This window comes from Bos indicus x Bos taurus, chromosome 17 (assembly GCF_003369695.1).
Source record: "Bos indicus x Bos taurus breed Angus x Brahman F1 hybrid chromosome 17, Bos_hybrid_MaternalHap_v2.0, whole genome shotgun sequence".
Taxonomy (NCBI): Eukaryota; Metazoa; Chordata; class Mammalia; order Artiodactyla; family Bovidae; genus Bos; species Bos indicus x Bos taurus.
The window spans coordinates 67,309,414-67,335,014 of record NC_040092.1 but is presented as its reverse complement, the minus strand read 5'-3'; the positions used below and the strand labels follow the sequence as shown (position 1 = coordinate 67,335,014).

The 25,601-nt window shown below is 36.1% G+C and overlaps 1 protein-coding gene across 4 annotated transcripts in view; it reads left to right on the top strand.

The window, feature by feature from the left end:
- Nucleotides 1–25,601, top strand: part of FBXW7 (F-box and WD repeat domain containing 7) — a 226,026-nt gene that overhangs the window by 182,686 nt on the left and 17,739 nt on the right. For 3 of the 4 annotated variants that reach the window (XM_027513446.1, XM_027513447.1, XM_027513449.1), the window contains 2 exons: nt 11,298–11,380; nt 14,367–14,508. In XM_027513446.1, the coding sequence (XP_027369247.1) occupies nt 11,298–11,380; nt 14,367–14,508 (225 nt within the window). Of the gene's footprint in view, nt 1–8,454; nt 8,911–11,297; nt 11,381–14,366; nt 14,509–25,601 lie in introns of those variants that run through there. The other variant, XM_027513448.1, reaches the window with a different exon arrangement.

Genomic DNA, 25,601 nt, shown 5'->3' with positions numbered 1-25,601 from the left:
AGTTTATTTTTTCCCCACTCTAGAATGTCAAGCATATGAGACCAGGGACCTCATCTGCATTGTCTGCTGTCTTATACCCAGTGCCTAGAATAGTTATTAGCACATAGTAAGAAATGCTTGTTTATTAACAGGATAACAGAAAAAGAAAAAAAATCTCTTATTAAGCCACTTAGATAACCACTGTGCACATTTTTTTATATTTCTGTAGACTTTTGCCATCCATACACATGCATGAGTGCACAGACACACACACATATATATATGTGTATGTATGTATACATTTTCAAAAGGATCGTACTTTTTACCATGTGTTTGAATCTCCCATCCTCTGCTTTATAATAACCCTTCTCTTAGTTCTTACATGATGAACAGTTTCTTTGACTTGAAAATGCTCTATACTGCAATCTATTCTTTAGAAGGAGGCTTCAAGTTTAGAGGTTGGAGGGGCAGGGCATGGGAAGGAGGGACTGGGTGTGGAACAAGAGCAACAAAGTATCTCGTTTTCCAAGGGAGCTGCATTTTTCAATAGTAGAGGCTACATGTTGGTGAGAATCAGTGAGTCAAGTGTCCACTTCGGCCCTGAGTTACATTTTTTATTGTCTTTTCATAAAGTTTTTTGGTGAATATAACACTTGAATGTTTAAGAACTCTCTTGTTTATTGACTATGCACCTGCCCTCCGCCACCCCACCCCCCATTCAAGAGTATGACCTGCTTTTATGTAGGATTTCTGGTAAGTACCTTTGGAAACAGAAGGACCCCTTCTTAGTGTTTGTAACTAAAATAAAAAGTCTAAAGTTTTCACACCCACACAGTAAAGTTCTCCTTGTACAGAAAGACATATATTAGCCCTAAAATGGAAGTATGTATCATGGCAGGAAGTACTTTTGAAGAAACCATTACTAGTAAGTTAAAGACTATTTTAACTGTAGTATTAAGTATTTGAATTAGGAGATAATAATACTAAATAGGCCTTATAAAGACTAGTGACTGCTAGAAGTGTTAGAGATATTGTCAGTACTTCAAGTTAATGAGGGTGGCATTTCCACTTGTATTACAGGTCCACAGATGATAATTCCCTTCTATCTCTTCAACGTCTATCAGACTCAGTCTTTTCAACTTAGAAGCAATACTGTATCTATTTAAATGACTATTTAAATGATTTCTCCCTTTTCTGACTTCTTACACTACCCACTTTGGCCCTTGATATTCAAATACCCTTCTTTATTAGCTTCTTGTCTTGACAGTTGGATATTAAATATCTTAAGGGTGGAGGGTTATTGTAATGTTTTTATTAGACTTCAGTAGCACCTTGCAGATCTTGATTATTTCTTAATTGATTGATTCCATTTACCCTAAATCTCTCTGTTTCTGTTACTTTTCCCCCAGTTACCATCTTTTTGCCCCCAGTTTGCCATGTGTAGCAGAAGCACAGTTATATAGACCTAGATAATCATTCCATGAATTGAATAAATCAAGATTTAGTTGTGGTTTGCATATTTAATTGCTATTTGCAAAATATAGTACTTTTTTCCTTCTTTGGTAATGTCTAATTTTATTTAGCTCAACCTGAGCCATCACATATATACTGGAAATCACTTACAAGTAGTGAACTGGCCTGGAGTCTGTGGCTCTAAAGTAGCTGTATAACCCTGAACACGACACTGAACTCTCTGCCTCTCCTTTCTCACCTATAAGTAATAGTTCTTATTTCATAGTGTGTTTTGTGCCAGGCACCTCTGTGTCTACACAGTGACACTTAGGTTGGTAAGGTAAATGGTATTACAACTACATTTGCACAAATAAAAGAAAACTACAAGTCATGGTGGTCAGACAACTCCTCCCAAGGTTACACTCTAATGATGACATAGCTGTTGTTTAAACTCAGACTACTCTGATTCCAAAACTTAGGTTCATTCCACAAATGAAGGAGAATTAGATGATTTCCAGGCTCCCTTCTAGTTCTGCACTGTATGGCTTCCTGCTATTAATGGTTTTTCGTTGATTCAATGGATATAACTTTTTTACTTCTTAGTCTTTATATCTTTTCTCAAAGCTTTTCAGTGAGGACTAATAGCTAATAAAAGAAATTAGTTTCAGAATTTTAAGCAGTCCTTAAAATGAAAAGTTATCTTAATATTAAAATGCAAGATTGATATACCATATCTATAGGAAACTTTTCTCAAGCCATGTAAATACATTTGAACCTTACAAATAGCAACAGTAAATATTAACTTAGATAAAGAAAGTAGAGTGAATGTGGTTCTAAACAGCACATGGAAGGAAAATTGATTTCATTCTTTCTCCATGTTAATTAAATTCATTCCTGGATCATATTTGCTGTTGTATTTTCCTGGAACCTTTTTAAAATAATTTCCCATGATACTTTTTTACTTTACTGAAGGGATTGCTACAAAAAAATTTATAATGAAAATTTGAGAGGAAATTTTGATATGAATTCAAGATGCTTACTGGTAGTTTATTTTGGGTTTAGAACATGAGATTTAAAGACTAATTGCTTTCTAGATAATTCAGGATAAACTTCAGAGTGACTTACAAGTTTGTCAAGTTATTACAGATGTTGCTTGTCTACAAAGGAGTGTTGTAAGGAATGTTTTAGTACGCATATTGTCTCTGCCAGCTCTATGACAATATAAAATTTAAAAGCAAATAGGCAAAGCTGCCGTTTTCATTGTTTTCTTCTGTGGCTGTTATAAATAGAACTCGTAACTTGCATTATTGTGTGAAGTTCTGTATGTGTGTATATTCATATATTGGTAGATATATACATTTTGTGTATATGTTAGATCAGTAATTTGGCCCAAACCACCCTGCTTATTTAACTTATATGCAGAGTACATCATGAGAAACGCTGGGCTGGAAGAAGCACAAGCTGGAATCAAGATTGACGGGAGAAATATCAATAACCTCAGATATGCAGATGACACCACCCTTATGGCAGAAAGTGAAGAGGAACTAAAAAGCCTCTTGATGAAAGTGAAAGATGAGAATGAAAAAGTTGGCGTAAAGCTCAACATTCAGAAAACTAAGATCATGGCATCCGGTCCCATCACTTCATGGGCAATAGATGGGAAAACAGTGGAAACAGTGTCAGACTTTATTTTTTTGGGCTCCAAAATCACTGCAGATGGTGACTGCAGCCATGAGATTAAAAGACACTTACTCCTTGGAAAGTTATAACCAACCTAGATAGCATATTCAAAAGCAGAGACATTACTTTGCCAACAAAGATCCGTCTCGTCAGGGCTATGGTTTTTCCAATGGTCATGTGTGAATGTGAGAGTTGGACTGTGAAGAAAGCTGAGCACTGAAGAATTGATGCTTTTGAACTGTGGTGTTGGAGAAGACTCTTGAGAGTCCCTTGGACTGCAAGGAGATCCAACCAGTCCATTCTGAAGGAGATCAGGTGTTCATTGGAAGCACTGATGCCGAAGCTGAAACTCCATTGGCCACCTCATACGGAGATTTGACTCATTAGAAAAGACCCTGATGCTGGGAGGGATTGGGGGCAGGAGGAGAAGGGGACGACAGAGGATGAGATGGCTGGATGGCGTCACTGACTCGATGGACGTGAATCTGGGTGAATTCCGGGAGTTGGTGATGGACAGGGAGGCCTGGCGTGCTGTGATTCATAGGGTTGCAAAGCTCAGACACAACTTAGCGACTGAACTGAAGGGATTAAAAAAAAAACCTTTGTCTTGAATCTCTATTGTAATTTATTTGTCAGAGCCTCAGGGGCTGCATTTTTATAAAGAAAGTTATAAATATTTTAAACTTAAGGGAAAAGAAAAAAAATTAAGTACCACTTGTACAATTGTAATTATGTTAAAAATTTTTTAACAATTTGAGCTATGATACTTTGATTTACTGAGGTTAAGATTTTATATATAAGCATCCCCTCAATTCCCAACAAGTGTTATTTTAAACCAAGTTGTTATATAGTACAGTATATAGTATTTTGGATATTTTTAATGTAGTAGTATTTTAATGTATGCTTCCTTGGATGGTAATTTCAAACTAAATCTGGCTTACCTTGTTTGATTTTACATATTTACATATTCTCAAAAAATTTTTGGAACTAACCCTATTCTCTGTCTTAAATTGACCATAAATTCAATGGAGGGGAAAATAAGTTCTTTAAATTATGTGCTATCCTGTGCCTGACACACAGTAGGTGTAAATGCTTAATGAATGAATAAATGTGAAAAATAGCTTATTGATCACTACTGCCACCTGCTTGTATTGGGGAAAATGTAGGTACTAAGGATACATCCTATTTTAATAGATAATATACCTGTGATAGAACAGGGTTATTAACTTCCCAGTATCAATTGTGAATGTTTTAATAAGAATTTGTACCCCAGAAACCTAATGATAGTGGGTTGGGTTAGTGAGATTTCCAAAGTTGGTTTCAACCTCAACATGCTTGGCATTCCTTTTTGGATGTTGAAATCCCAAACTGTCTCTAATCTAAATTCTGTGCTTGGGCAAGACAGCTAACTGTGGTAGGTGGTATTCCTAATGTAACATCAGAGTGAAGAATGTTGTCATAAAGAAAATCACTGATATATCTATATAAATACATTATCCTACTATTATAAAATGAAAATGAAATTTTAAATGTTGGCAAAGTAATGCAAAGTACCAATAGTATTTACAGTGTCATCAACTAATTATAACAGTTGGACTTTTTAGCACTAAGTATAATTTAGTATTAGGTATGTATATATATGCTTGTATATATATATATGCTTTAGAAAGTTTTTATTCTAATGGTTTGCTTAAATGGCCATTTATTCAAAATTATTATTTATTTGTTTTGTATCATCTTTGTACTATGTCTTAGAAAACTGTGAACCTTCACATGGTAGGGGAGAGAGAAGTATAAAAATACTTACAATGAGGTATGATAAAAGTCCAATGGAAGAAAGTATTTTAAATGAAAATAATGAACTCTGAGAGTCAAGGTGAGGAAAAGTAATCTTTTAACTACTCTTTCCTCTGTTGGCACCCTGTATATAGATACGTTTTTCTCTGAAGATACATGATACTGTGAAGACTATTTTGCTATCTGTGTTTTTCACACTGTATACCCCTAGGTCAGTTTTTGTGTCTGCCGATAGCCGCAGCTTGCCCTTCTGAAAACTTAGTCAACCACAACTTGCCCTTCTGAAAACTTAGTCATCGCCACCAATTGCTTGGAAAGAGCCATTTCTCTTGCAGTAGCTCAGAGGTTAATCGTTCTTCTACCACTGTTTCCCCAGAGGCTTATACTCTGGGGCAGTACATTTTCATATCTTTATGCTGGTTTTTAGTGTTTACTGCTGCTCTCATGCACTCCTCATACACCTAGTTCCCTGGATCTGTGTTGAGATGAGCACTGGATCTGAATTAGCAGATAGGCTATAATCCAGGGCTTTGGTGTCAGTTATTCCCCTTGCTAATAGATTTTCAGTAAGGTTTATAACTTGTCAGTCAGCACAAGAAATAATATTTTATAGAATGGGGAATTTATTGCTTAGCTGATATATGAAGATTTAGTTTATTGTAGTAAAAAATAATTATTGACTACTTTGAGATATTCTAAAAATGTGGGTGACAAGTATTTTCTGGCTTTTTCACTTACTAGTTAATTACTACTACTAATTCACTTACTAGTTAATTTCACTTATTAGTTAAACTAGTATTACTAAAAAATCTCTGGATAAAGTTTTAAACTTTTGTATTTTAGCCAGAATTCTTAGAAATAGGAATTTGAGAATGATTTCATTTGCTTTGTTCATAAATAGGTTTTGATGAAAATAATGTAACAGATCACAATTTTCATTACTAGTACTTCAGTGAATATGTGCTTAGCCACTTCAGTCGTGTCTGAGTCTTTATGACCCTTTGCACTGCAGCCTACCAGGCTCTGTTCATAGGATTCTCCAGGCAAGAATACTGGAGTAGATTGTCATGCCCTCCTCCGGAATCTTCCTGACCCAGGGATCGAATCTGCGTCTTCTGAGTCTCCTCCATTGCAGACAGATTCCCATTGAGCCACCTGGGAAGCCCTATTACTAGTACTTCAAAGAATATTGAAAATCATTCATTTTTATTCTGTTAAATTGAAATCTAGTTGAAGACCTCGTTGACTAGCTTTTGCTTGACAAATTCTTTTAGTTCAAATCAGCATTGTAAACAAGATATTAGGGAAAACTGTTTAAATATTTGGAAATGTTAAGTCTTCATGAGTACTTACAAACATTTAATTCTCACTTAAAGGATAAACAAACTAATAAAAATCATTTCCAAATGGGAACCATGGTAGATAGATGGTTGGGAGTGTTGGAAAGTCTTTTCAGTGTTTATTTTTGTATTTCATTTTGATTTTTGAGCTATATAAATATTTTGCCTATTAAAAAAATTTAAAAGTGAATGAATATACATACCTACATATAAACATACTTTTGTGGGAATCAGGTTTTCCTGTAACTTCATAGCCATACATAGAGTCATAAAACCAGAAGAGCATTCCATTGAATATACAAAGTTAAGATGTTTTTTCTTTAACTGTCCAAGATTTTGAGACAGTGTTCCTGGTTTATTAAAGTTGGTCTGTGTTCTCAGTTGAGTAGACTTTATTTGAAAAGGTTAGTTCAGCTAGAGATAGGACATGATTTTAACTGTAGTCCAGGAGTATACTGTTACATGGCTGATAGTCTCTTTGTCATCTGACAGGCTTTCAGAGGACATTTCAGGTGTTCCTTTTACAGTTAGTTCCTTCAGATAGCCCAGAATGGGGAGAGGTTCTTTTTCTTTTTCAAATCGAGTGCTATGAAGCTTTAAAAAAAAAAAAAGGGTTCATGAGTCCATTCTTAATAGTTGGAATTTTTTTTGACAAGAGTAACATTTCTTTTTAAAAGGAAGTTTCCTTTGAAGTAAGTTAATTGTTTATTTAGAAGACCAACTTTTGTTGAGTACATGTACATATTGTTTCTGAGGGTAAGAATTAGTTTAAGAGCCAGTAAGGAGATTAAAAAAAAATAATAATATGTAGAATATAACTTCGAAGAGAAGACCCAGGATATACATTTTCATAAAATTTTAGGTTATCTTATTTATGTTTTAAAGAGAAAGACCTTATGCTGACTTAATTTCCTTTTTTTCTGACTTAATGTCTTAATTAAAAAGGTAAACATTTATTTAAAAAATGATACTAATCTTATTTATGTTTTAAAGAGAAAGACCTTAGGCTGACTTAATTTCCTTTTTTTCTGACTTAATGTCTTAATTAAAAAGGTAAACATTTATTTAAAAAATGATACTACTTTATGCATCATTTAGAATCATTTTTCTAACATAAGTCATTTATTACCATAGCAGAAAGTATTAAAATGTAGTAAGTCAAGATGTTATTTCCTTTTTCCTGAAGAAACTTTCTAAGTGCTTAAATAACTCAAGGGACACAGTTTACTTGTAATAAAGAACATTAATGGGGAGGGTAGGAGTTAATTAACTAGACCCTTAATAATGGGCCTTTCTACTCCAAAGAATCTCATAATTGCCTCGGAAGCTAGTTTTGTAGCAAGTTGCAAGATGAAATATCTAGACTTGTGTGTAGTAGTCATTCTAAGAAAAATGTTGCCTTCAGGCAAACTTTGATGCCTTTTATTATATAAAATACGTTTTTAATGACACGCAGTATACACTGTAAAGATGAGTTTGGAAGTGGAAGTCCAGTGCCTCCTGTTTACTCAAAATTAAATGAACACGTAATTATAAGACTCTCCAATGAGCAGAGTTTTTGTTTTCTTTGGAGAAATAGAACTGTTTAGCCAGACTTTATATACTGAGTTTGTTAATCATAGAAAGATACTCTCAGGAGTACTAAGGACTGACAGTGTATGGTAATTTTTTTTAAAGACTGTGTTTTAAATGAATGGGATGGAAAAGCATAGGGAATATTTATATTAAATGTTAATATAAGAAATATGCAGGTTGAAATATAACTTATTACATAATTTCTGCAAATGCTGGTATGTTCCAAACTGGTTTACCTTTCTGTAAATTGCCCTCAAAGACTCTCTCATTCTTCCCTCTACAACTGCCCATCTTGGACTGTCCAAGCTACTTGACAAATCTGATCAGCCTATGCCAGGACTGCGATAGGGCAGCAGTTAGTGAACATAGACTGCTTGGCTTCTGTTGGGAGGACCAGATGAAAATACATTCCATTTTCAAAATGTTTCTGAAAGGATTCATTTGCAGAAATGATGCTTGCCGTTTAAAACTTCAAATATGCAGGTTTTACAAAATGTAGAAATAACCTCCTGAAAGTTTGAAAGGGGAGAGGGGGGCTGTGGCGTGGGGGCGGTCTCCTTGACTGCCCACCTCCTCCCTCTGCTCAGCGCGCTGTGTGCTTACGGGTTCCCTGGAGCGGATCACCATATAATTGATGTGCAGTCTGCATTGCTGAATCCTGGACTGCACCATTCTGTGTTCAAGGGAAGATGTAATCTGATCCCTCTGCTGCTGAGGGAGGAATCTCTCCAGTCCAGGCTTTGACAGGGCAGAGTCTCCTCCAATAATCTTCTCGGTTCTCTCTCATTATTCCCTCGAGTTCTCCTCAGTCAAGCTGCATGTATGTATGTGTGTCCCGAGAAGCGGTTTGATACTGAGCTGCATTTGCCTCTACTGTGGAGTTTTGTTGCCGGTTCTGCTTCCTAATCTTCCTTTTCTGACGTGCCTGAGCATGTCCACATTAGAATCTGTGACATACCTACCTGAAAAAGGTTTATATTGTCAGAGACTGCCAAACAGCCGGACACACGGGGGCACAGAATCACTGAAGGGGAAAAATCCAGAAAATATGGGTTTCTACGGCACACTAAAAATGATTTTTTACAAAGTAAGTAAGCTGTTTTCTTCCTGTGTTGTATGATTGTGTGTGTGTGTGTGTATGCCTGCCTGAGAAGGAAAATCTGTATCATCAGAGATGGCTGCAGTATCCTCTAATTTTGGTGGGTGGCTGGATATCTGGTATTCTGTTTTATATCATGAATGTAAGCAAATAATGGAAAGACAACGTGAGCTGAAAAAAGCTTTACATTTAAAATAAAATGAGTATTTTAATCTGAGAATTTTTCCTCTAAAAATATATTCGTACTTTAGAAACGTGGCTCTGTTAAATGCTGACCTGGAAATACTCTACCCTTAGTTAGCTTTCAGTGAACCTTTTTGCCTTTAATTTTTCTATGCCTTGTATCTAGGGTGGGTTTTTTTTTTTTTTTTCCTTTAGTTGCCTCTCTTACTAGAATATTAGGGATTTATGTTTAAAGAGATTTTACTGACTTTCTGCATCCCTTCAAAATTGCAGAATTAATTTTTGGTTCTAAAGTCAGTATTTTTAGTAAACAATATAATAAAAAAGACTTACATAGTCATACAGAAAGTGCTTTATTTTATCAAATATTCTAAATTTGAAAATCGTTTCTCAGTGGTTCCCTTGAAATGAATTTCGGGCATTTTTATTCACTGAAGGATTTCTAAGATGGAAATAAAGTTTGCCTTTAGTGGCAAATGGCATTTGCACCAATGTATTTACAAGATATCCCGGAAGTTCTGAAAGCCAGTATTCCTAACTTAATTACAATGAATATCAAAATTTATCAACATAATTTTGAAAATGAGGATCCATAGAAGTTATAAAAAATAGATTTTTAAGGTAATCTGTACTGACCTTCCTGATGAATAAATTTTTGTGTGTGTGTGTATGTCTATAATTTATATACGTGTAAACACGTGGCTACCCCTATGTATTGACGCATTTATTTTTGCTTTTTATTAAAATTATTTGGAGAAAGAAAATAATGGGTTTTGAGAGGAGTCACTTTAGAACAATGTTATAAGTACAGAAACTTCTGAAGGGCTGAAATAAGACCAGTTCCATTTCCTTCAGTCGGTATTTTTGTGAACTAAGGTATAAATTGGGGATGAGCTTGTCATACCCTCATGTCTTGCCTCTAACATTGTAAAATAATCCCTGTGTTCTAGAAGACTTTCTTCATGATGATAAAAACACAGTTTTTATTATCTAGAATATGATTCAAAAACATTTTTAGAGTCTTATTGGTTCTTTTTAGTATTTACAGTGTAGCATGCTGTGTTATGTTCCCATGTGAAGCAGTAGGTAAGAAAATAAGGCTACTGCAAAGCAGGGGTTTTCACCTTATTATAAAATTGAGGATAACTTTCTATCACTCTGGGGATCCCCCGCTTCCCGTCATTTTCAGTAGTATAGTAATTAATTAGCAAGCACAAATCTTAGGATTACTAAAATATAAGTTGTTGAATCTCATCAGATCCTATTTTATATAGTTTTATAACATATCTATAGTAAGATGACCTCCATTAACCAACAGGAAAATATAAAAAGATATTTCAATATTGATGACAATGTAATTCTGAATATATTTACAGTATTACATATCTATGTAGCATAATGAAATACTTTAAAACTACAAATGTTGGATATACCTTACAAAGATGCATAACTCATTCTTTTAAAATCTTTCTGTTTTTCTTGTTGGTTTTCAAGTTAGACTGTTTTGTCCTGAGTATCTATAATATATAGTCAGTAGAGCTGTATATTCTGTGTGAATATCAACGGATGGTTTTTCCTACCTTTCCTGTGTGATCTCTAGATTTCCCTCTTACTATGGATTTACTTTCTGTACTGTCCTCATTGCCCACAGTCATTTTTTATGCCTTATCATAATTACTTTTCAAGAGCATTCTATTTACATTATTCTCTTTCCCCTTCTGTAATAATGTGTTTTAAATCACTGACTGTTACTTCCATTCTAATTTTGAAATTAAATATGTCTTTTAAAGGAAAATGAAAATCACTAAGAACAGCATGTTGAATAAGGTTCTTTTCTGTGTGGGTTAACTTGACATATTCCCGTGTATTGGTCCTTAAACCAGAAAATATGAAAGGTATATTACTCTCAAGGAATATGTACGATGGGTTTCAATTTTTAAATCACCGTACCCTATTCTGCACAAATATTAGGAGGAGAAATTCACTTCTCCAGTCTTGTAAAGAGTAAAACAAAGTAGAAATAATAGAAGAAACATTTATTTTCTATATGAATTAGCTATGCCTAATTAATTTTGCAGACATACGAAAATTTAAGGGCTTTTTCTTTTCAGTATTACTGATGCTAACATTAAGATTTAATAATTGGACAGGTGATTTTTTTTTTAACATATCTCATTTGTTTTACCTTATAGATGAAAAGAAAGTTGGACCATGGTTCTGAGGTCCGCTCTTTTTCTTTGGGAAAGAAACCATGCAAAGTCTCAGAATATACAAGGTAATATTAAGTATAATTTGATTCTCTCCCTATTCTTATGTTTCTTTAAAGAGTTGATGATTCTGGAAAGCTTTCATTCACTTTATTCTCATAGAGTTATAATGTCACTAGTACTGTTGACTATTTAGCACATTTTCCCATCACTGAAAATTGGGAAACATACACTTTAAATAAGGAGAAGAATGACTACCACTGTGGGTACACATTTTGTTACTAATACATTGAAGTAAGACACACGCAGAAGTTCTCTTATCAACAAAAGTTTTAAATTATAATTTTGAAGAAATTCTTAAAAAGTAAGTCCCGATATATGGATATGAGCAAATGTATCTTGTTTCTATAGCAACAGCTGTTCGAGGGTAGATAGATATATATGGGTAACTGAAGATACATTTAGTAGCAGTGAAGTAGACCTCACAATTACTAACTAAATCTTATTTCATGAGATTACTATGTTAGAAACCGCCCTTTATTTGCTTTGTAAGCCTTATGTTTTTAACACATACATTTCTACACCAGTAGAATAGTTTCCATAACAACTAAATACAATTGTAGTCTTGTTTCCTGCACCATTCCATCATTTTTGGATTTTGCATCAGTATAAAACTTTTCCTCTCTCACACTAATTAGGCTAACTTAAGCACAGTATCTATTACTCAGCCAATTAAAAATGGCTTTGTATGTCATTTGGAATGTGGTGTTTTAACATTTAAATGACAAAAGCATCCTAAGGGCTTTTTATGAGTCTTGTTGGCTCATATTTGTCACTTCAAATGATTGAAAATTAGATATAGAAACCATAAGAACTTCGTGATGGTGACATTTCTTTTTTTTCCCCTCAAAATTTTTATTTAGAGTTATTCTTTAAAATGCAATAAAATTAACATTACTCAGACTTGTGATTGAACATTGTTACAGATTGCATCTCTTTTCTTCCAGGGAACAGTTTATACTTTTATTTCATTCAGTTCTGGAAAATATTCCTTTCAGATGCCTTTTGTTGAAATTTAGAAATCATGATAATTAGAACAGTTTTATATACCAAAAATGCAAAAATGATACAGAAGAGAGCAATAAGGCTATTTCTTGCTTATTCAGAAAATGCTTTTTGTTGTGATTTTCCTATGTTAACTGTCCCCCTCTCTTACTTATGCTTTGCCTTCTGACAATTTCACTGTGTTTTGGCACTTTCACCAGAGGGTGTGGAGTGATAGGTGAAACTGTTCACTTCATTTTTGCTTTTTTCTATTGGTCTTGGTAAACTGTTATTTGGATGAGAATGCTGAGTTTAAATGTTTAAAGTAAGCTGTTTTTTTAGTGTACAGATTTCAGTTAACCATATAATTTTGGTCTTCTATTAATAAGACCAATACCGGGGCAGAAGTGTTAAATGGTTCAGTTGTTTTTAAGGCCATTTATAAATGAATGCTGAATTTTTACCATAGAACACGTTTTAGTAAAGTTTTTCTTCCGTCGCTCACTTTTTTCTATTAAGAAAGTACCTGCAAAGGCGAAAGTTTTATTTTTAACCTTTTAACAGTCTTACTAAAGAAAACCAGACAGCATATTGATTGCCATGTCTTTTTAGAGACTTGGTCAGTGTATATTTGATGTTCTTTAATTTTGTTGAAAGATTTTCTAATAATAAAATGAGACTATGATTTTTCATTATTTTTATTAGAAAATTTAAGTTATAATCACATTCTATTTCATTTCAGAGGAGAAAATAGAGCTTACCTTTAAAATTTGATGGAAGAAAAAATAGATTTAATTGTTTTATGTAAGAGACCATCTTCGATGAATAAGGTTAAAAGATTTAAAAGTGGTAGATATGAAGATTTTTCTGTATTTTTCTGGTGACAGATGCATTTTTAAGCAAAATAATGAGGCTATGCTAGATAGAAAAGAATTGGGGTTACTTCATTAGTAATTTTTCAGACCTTAGTAGTTAACTGTCAGGATACAATTTATATGTTCTTTGGATTTTAAACACTGTACTGTCTTAGCTCAATAAACTGAAGATTACTTTGCAAATGTAATTTTGTTAATTGAATCTTCCTGTTCCTTTTTTCCACACGTCTCTAAAATAGAGTATTTACTTATTTTATTAGTTGGCAGAATTAATTGAATTTCAGATTTGTGGTGTGTGTGTGTGTGTTTACTGTCTCAGAATTTAAATTATTGGATAAAAGTATTTTGATGATCTCATTTCACTTAATTTTGCTTATAATATAATATGTGCTCACTACCTACCTGTTTGAGTAAATACATTTCTAATCAAGGCTCACTCTTATACTATCTGCTGCTGCTACTGCTGAGTCACTTCAGTCATGTCCAACTCTGTGCGACCCCATAGACGGCAGCCCACCAGGCACCCCCATCCCTGGGATTCTCCAGGCAAGAACACTGGAGTGGGTTGCCATTTCCTTCTCCTTATACTATCTAGACTAAGCTTAATAATAACAATAGAAAATTAGAGAAGCATAGACAAATACAAAATAATTTAGAGGGCATCAGGGGCAAACTTAAGGAATAATGTTACCAGTGAAATGTCTAAAGCCTTTGAACGTACTACTACTTAACCATATTTTAGAGCATTAATAAGTCTTACACACCTTTTTATGAAAGAAATTTAAACTTTTGTTTAATAATGTTCTAAAGACCAGTCATAGGACAAGTGGAACCTGAATCTTCTAAGAAAGTATTTTAACATTATTTGTATGTTATCAACAACTTGAAGTTTTGCCATAGAGATTCTACCATTTGGTTGCAATTAGCTGTGCTGGGATAAAAACAGCTGGTTATGTAGGAGGGAGGAAACCTACCTAAGAATAGCAGGATAGGTTTTGTGTATCCTTGCTTTCTGGGAATAAGCAAGTAAAAATAATAATTTGATGTTTGAAATATACCGTATCATCTCATTCTTATTTGAGCCCATAATTCTTAATAAACATCTGTCTTTGCTTCCACCCTTGTATTTTTGTAGTACCACTGGGCTTGTACCATGTTCAGCAACACCAACAACTTTTGGAGACCTGAGAGCAGCCAATGGTCAAGGGCAACAACGACGCCGAATTACATCTGTGCAACCACCTACAGGCCTCCAGGAATGGCTGAAAATGTTTCAGGTGACATGTCTAAACACAGTACTTGAAATGCTTCACTTAGTTGCTGTGACAATAAGGGATTATTCAGCCATGAAAAGGAACATGCTACACCATGGATGACCCCTCAAAACCATATGCGAAGTGAAGGAAGTCAGACACAAAAGGCCACATGATGTGTGCTTATATGAAATATCTAGAACAGACAGATCCATGGGAGACAGAAGGTAGATTAGTTAGTGATCGCTAGGTGATGTTTGGAGGGTAGACTGCCAGTAGGCACTGGGCTTCTTTCAGGGGTGATGGAAGTGATCTGGAATCGGACAGTGGTGATGGTTACACAAGATGGATGTGTGGGGAGCTATTGAAGTGTACATTTAAATGGTGAATTTTATGTTTGTGAAGTATATCTCAATTAAAAAATGCTATTAAATACAAGGAAACTCACTTTAAATTTTAACTGTGTTAATCAAGAGGGTCCAATCCTTATTTTGTGTAAAGTGTCCATTTGCACTGTTCATTGCTTTCTAGATAATAAGGTATTTCATTTCTCTTTTGTGTTTGGATTTCTGGTGTTAATGAATGTACTTGTTTTCTAAACAGCATGGTTTGGAAGTTAAGCAGTTAGGAGTATTAGTCACTGGTAGTAACTTATCCATCACCGTTACCCTCATAGCCTCCAAGAGCTGATGCAGCTTTTCTCCATAGATGCCATGCTTGTGTGTAGCTTATTGTGCTCAGAATTCTGATTGCTGTATTTTACTAGCATATAAAGTTTGGGGAAGTTTACCAGGAAGATTGGTTACAACCAAACCTTGAATCTTAGGAATTTTTTAACTCATGATAGTGATATTGAGTTAATTTATCTCTTCTTCTAGTGAGATAATGCATAGAAATCAAGTATTTAGCAAAGTAGTTGGTATGGATTAAACATTCTTTGTAAATAGTAAATAATATAAAGTATGTAAAGTGAAGGTATCCCTGATTATACTCACCATACTAGTGTAAATGAATATATTTCCTTACGTCTGACTGTTTGATTGATGGTATTTTCTGAATCCTAGGGGAATAATGGTTGAAAAAGAAGATACTTTATGGATTTTATTTATTTCTGATTTTTAAGTGCCTATTTATTTATGTAAATCCCAATATTTTAAATACTTGAGCAAATACTGAATGTCCCAGTTTTTTTCTTCTGTAGCTGGAATATGTACTTGAAGCAATGTTTCTTTAAAATGGATTTTTAAAATTGTTTTCTACTCTTCAGGTAATTTCAGAGAAACTAGAATAACCTTTTTTTATTCTAGTTGATAACTGAAAGGTTAGAACAGCACTTCTCAACAGGGGGCAAATTTTCCTGTGCTTGAAACATTTTTAGCCGTTGCAGCCGAGGTTGGGGTGCAGGACACGGCTGGCATCTGATGGGTGGGGTCAGTGTGAAGGACAGCCACCCTCAACACAGAGTAATCTAGCCCAGAATAGCAGCTACTGAACTTGAGAATCTATGGCTTCGAGGCATGAAAGTTGCACTTTACTGTTAAGATGTTATGAACCACTACAATTACAAAGCTTTTTGTTTTGTTTTCATAGTCATTTGTTAATTAAACTTACCTTTCATAAGAATTATTCTCTCCCCTCATCTAAGTTCTTTTACCTTAGGTTCATGATTTATTTATTTTAATCTTTTCCTAAACATGCCCTCAGAATTCTAAATTTTTTTGTCTCATTCTTTTAAAAAGAGGTGTATCCACCCCCTTCCCCCCCATTAGAGGTGAAAAAGAACTCAGACACTTATAATGCCTTAAAGAAATGCTTTAACGGTTATATCATCTCTGATTGAGCCCAGGAGACAGAACATGAGTGTGCATTGTCATGCTTACACTCACATACAGTGTGAGCAGTACAACACTCGAGAACATGGTGTTCATGTGATTTTATAGGAAAGTCCCAACACGATGGGAAATTACACTGTCAGTAACAGTTTCATCATCAGTGTAGACGCCCTGCAGAGTATTTACTTTATATGCAAAGCTTATCAGAAGGGAGTCTAGACTGTAACTTATTTTGTATGTAGTATGGGCCTTTTCCCCCCCAGTGTTTCAGAGTTCCAGAATATTCTTTGCTAGCTATGTAGTTTTTACCAATTTTAAGAGAACACTCTCAAATGCTGATCTATATAGTAGGGAGCTTTTGTGCTCTATTTTGCACTGAGGGTGTTTTAGGGAATCCTTTGTTCAGTGTTTGCTTATTTAGCTCACTCATGCTTTTCTTAATGAAATGTCGTCATGTTACCATGAGGTCATCAGATCTGAGATACCATAGATTATTAGATGCATCCCAACTTCAGAAATGTTAATTGTAAATTAAAAAAAAAAAAAAAAAAAAACTTGTCTGAATCAATGGTATTTAGTAAACTAACATATAGAATTATCCCTGAAGGCTTAATACTATATTTTTTTCACATAACTATTCTGTAGTAAAAAAATTTACTAGCAGCAGCAGGTCAGCTAGATAGATAGATCAAGACCTTAATCCTTTGAGTACGTTGTCTGCCTGACACACCCATGGCCTCATTGTGGTGCCTCATGCCTTTTATTTTCAGGGCTGGTGCCAGAGTAACTAGGAATGAATCACTTGCCTAAAGGCTTGCAGTGCTGTAATGCTTAACTTGGAGAGAGATAATTTCATAGTAAAGTGGGGGAGTCGTGAGTTGACCTATGTAGTATAGTTGAAGGATAATTAAACTGGCTTGATTTCTACAGATGTGCTGTGGGGCATTTAATGAGGCCTTTTCCGTGGCATAACAAGCAAAATGGGAGAACTTGTCCCCTTACTGTTCTGCTATTGCTCCTAAGACAGTGATACAGCATTGTTTTGGTCCAGCTCCATCTATTCTGACAAAGTACTCTGTACTCAATTTATAAATTGAATAAGAACAAATGATACACCATTTTAGATAAAAGGACATTGAAACAGAATGCCACTCTAAAATAGAAGCGCCAATTAGAAACAAAAGTAAAAAAGTCCAAAAATTTTGTACTGTTTGAATTTTCAGTTGCCATTAATTCTTTTTTTTTTTTGGCAACACCAGATTGATGCTTTCAGATTGTTAATTTGGGAGCAGAGGATTGGCCATTTTTTTGTTTCATGTCATTTGAGTGTTAATATATAGTTTTTCAGTTGCAGATGTTAGACTAGGTAAAGGTATATTAACATTCTCTAAAATTGATATTCAGAAGTATCCTGATATAATGAGAAGCACTTCGACTTAGAAGGAGAAGCTTTTAGTACCAATTCTGGATTTGCCTCTTAATAACTGGGTAATTTCATTGATATTATGTAACCACTCTTGGCATTGTTCTTATCCTCCGTGAAACAGATACAACACTAAAAAGTTGTCAAAGGAGAGAAAATGTGTAAATGTGCTTAAAGCTATACTTGAAAATACAGTAGGAACTCAATAAGAGAAGTATCCTTTGTGAGCCTCAGTTTTCTCAGGCCTGAGAAGAGGCTGTTAACACTAGCTTCACACCAATGTCATCAGATTAACAGTATCAGCATTATTTTAGTCAAAGCATATTTGTATTGTATTAAAGCTATATGTACTTCGAAAATACCCGTTACACTCCTTAATATGTTTTCAATAATAAAACAGAAAATACTTCTGTGTTTTGAAATTAAAAGTGGAGTAAAAACTACTCTTTTGGAGGACTTAGGTTTTATGGTAACACTTAGAAATCGTACATGTTTTCTAACTTATTTGGATCTCTTTTATTTGCTAATCAACAAAATATTAAAACAGAATAGTGCCAGAAGTAAATGAATACAGAACTGCTTTGCTGTTGTATTTGAAACTGTCCAATCAAGAAGCCCTGTTAGGTGAGAAAGAGTGGAAGAAGGTCATGTATGTAGCCAGAGAGGACTAAGGGAAAATGTTTCTGTCTAACATCTTGAAGACTTCTATGTAAAAGTAGAATCAGACTGATTATTGGTTTCTTCAGCAAACAAAACCTGGATCATATTCTTTGAGTTGGATTTTGATGTAAATTTGAACTTAACAATTAGAACTGACCCAGAGAAGAATAGAGATACTAAGTATTCTAGTCCTGAAACTGTTCAAACAGACTAGATAACCATCTTCTGGAGGTACTAGAGAAGGGAGTTCTTCATCACATGAAATTTAGGCGCTGGACTGCCTAAAAGCATAGAATATGTATATCTGAATGAGATGCTGCCAAGGATCATCCCCACTGATGACCACTGCTCGCTTGTGAATCGCCCGCATCACTACTGGAGACGTTGGTTATTTAAAACATAACATGCCCTCAGCCCCACCTTGACCACCTCTTGGATGGTGCATTGGAGGACTCCCTGATTTTTGCAACACTCAGCCAGCACCTGGGAACCACTGGTCTGGCCAAGCCCTTCATTATACATAAGGTGGGGTCTCTGAGACGCAGACTAATTAAGGGGCTTCCCTGAAACTAAGCCCCTGATTATAGTTCAGGGCTCCTTCTACTCTTCTCTACTACTTTCGTGTACTCTCTAATTACCTGAAATCAAATAATACTTTCATGGGGAATTTTCAAGTCTGCATTTTAATTTTGTACACAAATTAAATTCTGTTTATCTTGATCCTTTCTGAATTTGGAATGTTTTTCCTATCCCTTTCAATATGTTTCCACTAATTTTGCCATGTGAGACCAAAGGAAAATGCTTTTTTCTTTATAAGAACAGCTACTTTTCAGAGCAGAAATAAATTAATTATCAGAACTAAGGCCTACAGAAGTAAATTCAGTTCAGTTCAGTTGCTCAGTCATGTCCAACTCTTTGCAACTACCCTGCAGCACACCAGGCCTCCCTGTCCATCACCAACTCCTGGAGTCCACCCAAACTCATGTCCATCAAGTCAGTAATGCCATCCAACCACCTCATCCTCTGTCATCCCCTTCTCCTCCTGCCTTCAATTTTTCCCAGCATCAGGGTCTTTTCAGATGAGTCAGCTCTTCGCATCAGGTGGTCAAAGTACTGGAGTTTCAGCTTCAGCATCAGTCCTTTCAATGAATATTCAGGACTGATTTCCTTTAGGATTGGCGCATTGGATCTCCTTGCAGGCCAAGGGACTCTCAAGAGTCTTCTCCAACACCACAGTTCAAAAGCATCAATTCTTTGGCGCTCAGCTTTCTTTATAGTCCAACTCTCACATCCACATGACCACTGGAAGAACCATAGCTTTGACTAGAAGGACCTTTGTCAGCAAAGTAACAGCTCTACTTTTTAATATGCTGTCTAGGTTGGTCATAACTTTTCTTCCAAGTAACAAGCATCTTTAATTTCATGGTTGCAGTCACCATCTGCAGTGATTTGGGAACCCCAAAAATAAAGTCTGTCACTGTTTCCCATCTATTTGTCATGAAGTGATGGGACCAGATGCCATGATCTTCGTTTTCTGAATGTTGAGTTTTAAGCCAACTTTTTCATGCTCCTCTTTGACTTTCATCAAGAGCCTCTTTAGTTCTTCTTTGCTTTCTGCCATAAGTGTGATATCATCTGCATATCTGAGATATTTCTCCTCACAGTCTTGATTCCAGCTTGTGTTTCATCCAGCCCAGCATTTCTCATGATTTATTCTGCATATAAGTTAAATAAGCAGGGTGACAATATACAGCCTTGACATATTCCTTTCCCGATTTGGAACCAGTTTGTTGTTCCATGTCCAGTTCTAATTGTTGCTTCTTGACCTGCATAAAGTTTTCTCAGGAGGCAGGTCAAGTGGTCTGGTATTCCCATCTTTTGAAGAATTTCCACAGTTTGTTCTTGTCCACACAGTCAAAGGCTTTGGTGTAGTCAGTAAAGCAGAAATAGGTGTTTTTCTGGAACTCTCTTGCTTTTTCCATGATCCAACGGATGTTGGCAATATGATCTCTGGTTCCTCTGCCTCTTCTAAATCCACCTTGAACATCTGGAAGTTCATGGTTCACATACTGTAGAAGCCTGGCTTAGAGAATTTTGAGCATTGCTTTGCTAGCATGTGAGATGAGTGCAGTTGTGTGGTAGTTTGAATATCCGTTGGCATTGTTCTTCTTTGGGATTGGAATGAAAACTGACCTTTTCCAGTCCTGTGGCCACTGCTGAGTGTTTCAAATTTGCTAGCATATTGAGTGCAGCACTTTAAGAGTATCATCTTTCAGGATTTGGAATAGCTCAATTGGAATTTCATCACCTCCACTAGCTTTGTTTGCAGTGACGTTTCCTAAGGCCCACTTGACTTCGCGTTCCAGGATATCTGGCTCTAGGTGAGTGATCATACCATTGTGATTATCTGGGTCATGAAGATCTTTTCTGTGTAGTTCTTCTGTGTATTCTTGCCACCTCTTCTTTATATCTTCTGCTTCTGTTAGGTCCATACCATTTCTGTCCCTTATTGTGCCCATCTTGCATGAAATGTTCCCATGGCATCTCTAATTTTCTTGAAGAGATCTCTAGTGTTTCCCATTCTATTGTTTTCCTCTATTTCTTTGCATTGATCACTGAGGAAGGCTTTCTTATCTCTCCTTGCTGTTCTTTGGAACTCTGCATTCAAATGGGTATATCTTTACTTTTCTCCTTTACCTTTTGCTTCTCTTCTTTTCACAGCTATTTGTAAGGCCTCCTCAGACAACCATTTTGCCTTTTTGCATATCTTTACCTTGGGGATGGTCTTGATTCCTGCCTCCTATACAATGTCATGAACCTCCATCCAGAGTTCTTCAGGCACTGTGTCTATCAGATCTAATTCCTTGAATCTATTTGTCACTTCCACTGTATAATCATAAGGGATTTGATTTAGGTCATACCCGAATGGTCTAGTGGTTTTCCCTACTTTCTTCAATTTAAGTCTGAATTTGACAATAAGGAGTTCATCATGTGAGCCACAGTCAGCTCCCAGTCTTGTTTTTGCTGACTGTATAGAGCTCTCCATTTTTGGCTGCAAAGAATATAATCAGTCTGATTTCTGTGTTGACCATCTGGTGAAGTCAGTGTGTAGAATCTTCTCTTGTTTTGTTGGAAGAGGGTGTTTGCTATGACCAGTGAGTTCTCTTGGCAAAGCTCTAGCAGAGGTACATTATAACCTAATTCAATTCAGTCAGTTCAGTTGCTCGGTCATGTCCAACTCTTTGCAACCCCATGGACCACAGCACGTCAGGCCTCCCTGTCCATCACCAGCTCCTGGAGTTTACTCAAACCTGTGTCCATTGAGTCGGTGATGCCATCCAACCATCTCATCCTCTGTCATCCCCTTCTCCTCCTGCTTTCAATCTTTCCTAGCATCAACGTCTTTTCAAATGAGTCAGCTCTTCGCATCAGGTGGCCAAAGTACTGGAGTTTCAGCTTCAACATCAGTCCTTCATCCAATGAACACTCAGGACTGATCTCCTTTAGGATAGGCTGGTTGGATCTCCTTGCAGTCCAAGGGTCTCTCAAGAGTCTTCTCCAATACCAGTTTGAAAGCATCAGTTCTTTGGCACTCAGCTTTCTTTATCGTCCATCTCTTACATCCATATGTGACTACTGGAAAAACCATAGCCTTAACTAGATGGACCTTTGTTGGCAAAGTAATGTCTCTGCTTTTTAATATGCAGTCTAGATTGGTCATAACTTTCCTTCCAAGGAATCAGATCAGATCAGATCAGTCGCTCAGTCGTGTCTGACTCTGAGACTCCATGAATCGCAGCACTCCAGGCCTTCCTGTCCATCACCAATTCCCGGAGTTCACCCAGACTCACGTCCATCGAGTCAGTGATGCCATCCAGCCATCTCATCCTCTGTCATCCCCTTCTCCTCCTGCCCCCAATCCCTCCCAGCATCAGAGTCTTTTCCAATGAGTCAACTCTTCGCATGAGGTGGCCAAAGTACTGGAGTTTCAGCTTTAGCATCATTCCTTCCAAAGAACACCCAGGGCTGATCTCCTTCAGAATGGACTGGTTGGATCTCCTTGCAGTCCAAGGGACTCTCAAGAGTCTTCGCCAACACAATAAGCATCTTTTAATTTAATGGCTGTAGTCACCATTCGCAATGATTTTGGAGCCCCAAAAAATAGTCAGCCACTGTTTCCACTATTTCCCCATCTATTTGCCATCAAGTGATGTGACTGGATGCCTAATTAGTGGCAATATCTTCTCCAAAATTACAGTTTCCTGATCCCCAATATCGTATTTTTTCCTCTAGACCTCATTAAAGATCCATGTAGGTTGTTGTTATTTTTTTAATATATTCATTAACTGCAAAGTTCTCATCCTTTCCTTGCTAGTAAACCACATATGTGTCAAAATTGGGAACCAATCTTGGAAGCAGACTAAACAAGCAAGTCCCAGTGATACAATCCGGTATACAGAATAGAAGCTTTCTGTGGAAAGAGTTTTGAGATAGCATTGGTGCAGTGTTTCCTGACTCTTTGGGGATTCATTCATTTATTCAACAAATATTTACAGAATAACTGTCAGGTGCTAGGCCCTAATTTGAATCTGGGATACAATAATGAATAAAATAAATAAAAACCCTTTTCTGAAAAACTTTAGTCAGGAAAGGGAGGGGGTTTCGAAATGGTTTGCAATTTTTGGAAATTGCACAGAGAAGGTGTTATAGAAGGAAAGCATGTGGGTGCCTAGGGAAAGAATAGTCTAGGAATCAGGGCTCTGAAGCAGAACATGCTGGGTGTGTTTGAGGCACAGAAAGAGGATCTCTGGCTAAGGCAGAGCACATGTGGGAAAGAGAGAGAAAATTAGAGCCTCGTGGACCACCCTGAGGACTTTGGTTTTTACTGTGAGTGAAGCGGGAGGGCTGCAAGCAGGAGAGTGAGTTGACGTTCAGCACTCTCACTCCAGCTGTTCTGTGGAGAATAGAACTAGGAGGGCAAAACAGGAGTAACCCAGGTACCACTGTAGTAATAGTCAGATTCTGGATATATTTTGCATTTTATGACTGTAGAATAGACTGATGGATCAGAGCTGTCTGATGGTGAGAGTGAGGGAGTTGAGGATGACTCCAGAGTTTTGGGCCAAACTAATTTAATAAGAACATTTTACTGAAATGAGGAGGATTGTGGTCTTGCATATTTGAAGAGCAAGATCATGGATATAGTCTCTATCACATACCCAAGAATATATGTTGAATAAGCAATTTTATATACAGGTCTGGAATTCAGGGAAGAAACCCAGGCTGGAGAGAGGAAATCTAGGGCCTGTGTAGTCCAGACCTTTGTTGGAACTGTCTAAGAGATGTGACTTAAGTAATTGGAAGGTTGAATATGTATGGTCCTTGAAAACAGTCTCATTTATTTGTAGCTTATAGCTTATGTTACTAATTCTTTGTTAGTAGTATCCGTTTCAGTAAAATGTCATAAAGTAACATCTGCTGAATGTATATGTAATTCAAATTGAAATATAATTTAAATTTTATATAACTTATCAAATATTTTAAAACAAATATTTTAAGTCTTAGAAGCATTTTGCTATATGGGCATTATTTTCACCATGGTCTTTGCTTTAAATATATATTTAAGGTCGTGGCACAGTTTCTAACATTTACCTAAGATCTGAATTAGTTATTTATCTTCTAATCTAGCTTTTATCATTGTATACTGCAGCCCCTAAAATCCTTGAAAAGATATATATATATATATATATATGTATATATATATATATATTTTTGTTGTTGTTGTTGTTAGAGGCTTCCCTGGTAGCTCAGTGGTAAAGAACTTTGCAGGAGATGAGTGTTCAATCCCTGAGTCGGGAAGATCCCCTCGAGAAAGAAATGGCAACCCTCTCCAGTATTCTTGCCTGGAAAATTACATGGAGAGAAGAGCCTGGCGGGCTGCAGTCCACGGGGTGCAGGGAGTTGGACACGACTGAGTGTGCACATATGCACGCAGCACTTAGATACTGAGTGTTCATACCGCTCTTCTGTTCCTTTTTTACAAACAGTAAATAATACGTTAGCTGAAGGAAAGAAAAATATTAAACATGCGTAGTATATTAACAAGTCAGCAGTTATCTATTACCCAAAAAAGGCATGTTTTTATACTAGTGTCCATGAATCCTAATCATGTAGATAGAGAAGAACAGCATATTATAAGAACCGACCTCTTCCCGTGAGGAATGTAAATCAATAACTCAGAGTTTGTAGTACTGTTACTAAGTCACGGATGAGTGGCAATTGATCAGCATAAGTTTTGTCAAAGAGGTAATTTTTGAGCCAGGATTTGAAGCTGTGTGAGGAAAACAGAGTGAAATAAACTTCAAATTAACTACTTTTAACTGGTCAAATGGAAGAAAGAAAGTAAAAGTCACTCAGTAGCGTCCAGCTCTTTGCAGCCCCTAGACTATACAGTCCATGGAATTCTCCAGGCCAGAATACTGGAGTGGGTAGACTTTCCCTTCTCCAGGGCATTTTCCCAACCCAGGAATCAAACCCAGGTCTCCCACGTTACGGGGGTTCATTCCCAACTGAACCACCAGGGAAGCCCTTTAATTGGTCATGTATGTGCATATACACATATATGGATATTTTTAATTTCTATGTATAAATCTTCACCCTAACCAAAAAGGATACACAGTGAGTACTCAGGAGAATGTTCTGGGTATGTGTGTCAAGGTAAAAGGAAAAAATACAGCTTATTAGAGCTTCTGCTTCCTCATATTTGAAGGTAAAAATGGAGATACTCCCCAGAGTTTTTATGATTAAGTGAGATAATGTTTGTGACATTATTATGTAGTAGTACTGTGGAAGCACTACTGAAGTGTTTGCTAGTTATTAGTTTAGTCTACACTTTAAGATAGAAGAGAGAGGATTCATTGCAGATTCTGAAGGGGTAAATGTTTTAAGAAATACTTTAAAAAGGTGTTCAGTGACCTCAGACTATCTCAGTTTTCAACTGTTGTCTATTTCATATATGACAAAATCCAGGTTCCTAGTTTGAGCGAAAAATGGAATGTCAAAATCCAGATTTTTCTAGCTCCAAACCTCACATACTGTTCTCTCTTCTCCCATTTCCAAAATGGATATAACAATTCATAAAGGTACTATATCAACTTGCTCAAGAATGTTTTTTCATTTAAGTGTTTCGGAGTTACTTAAAT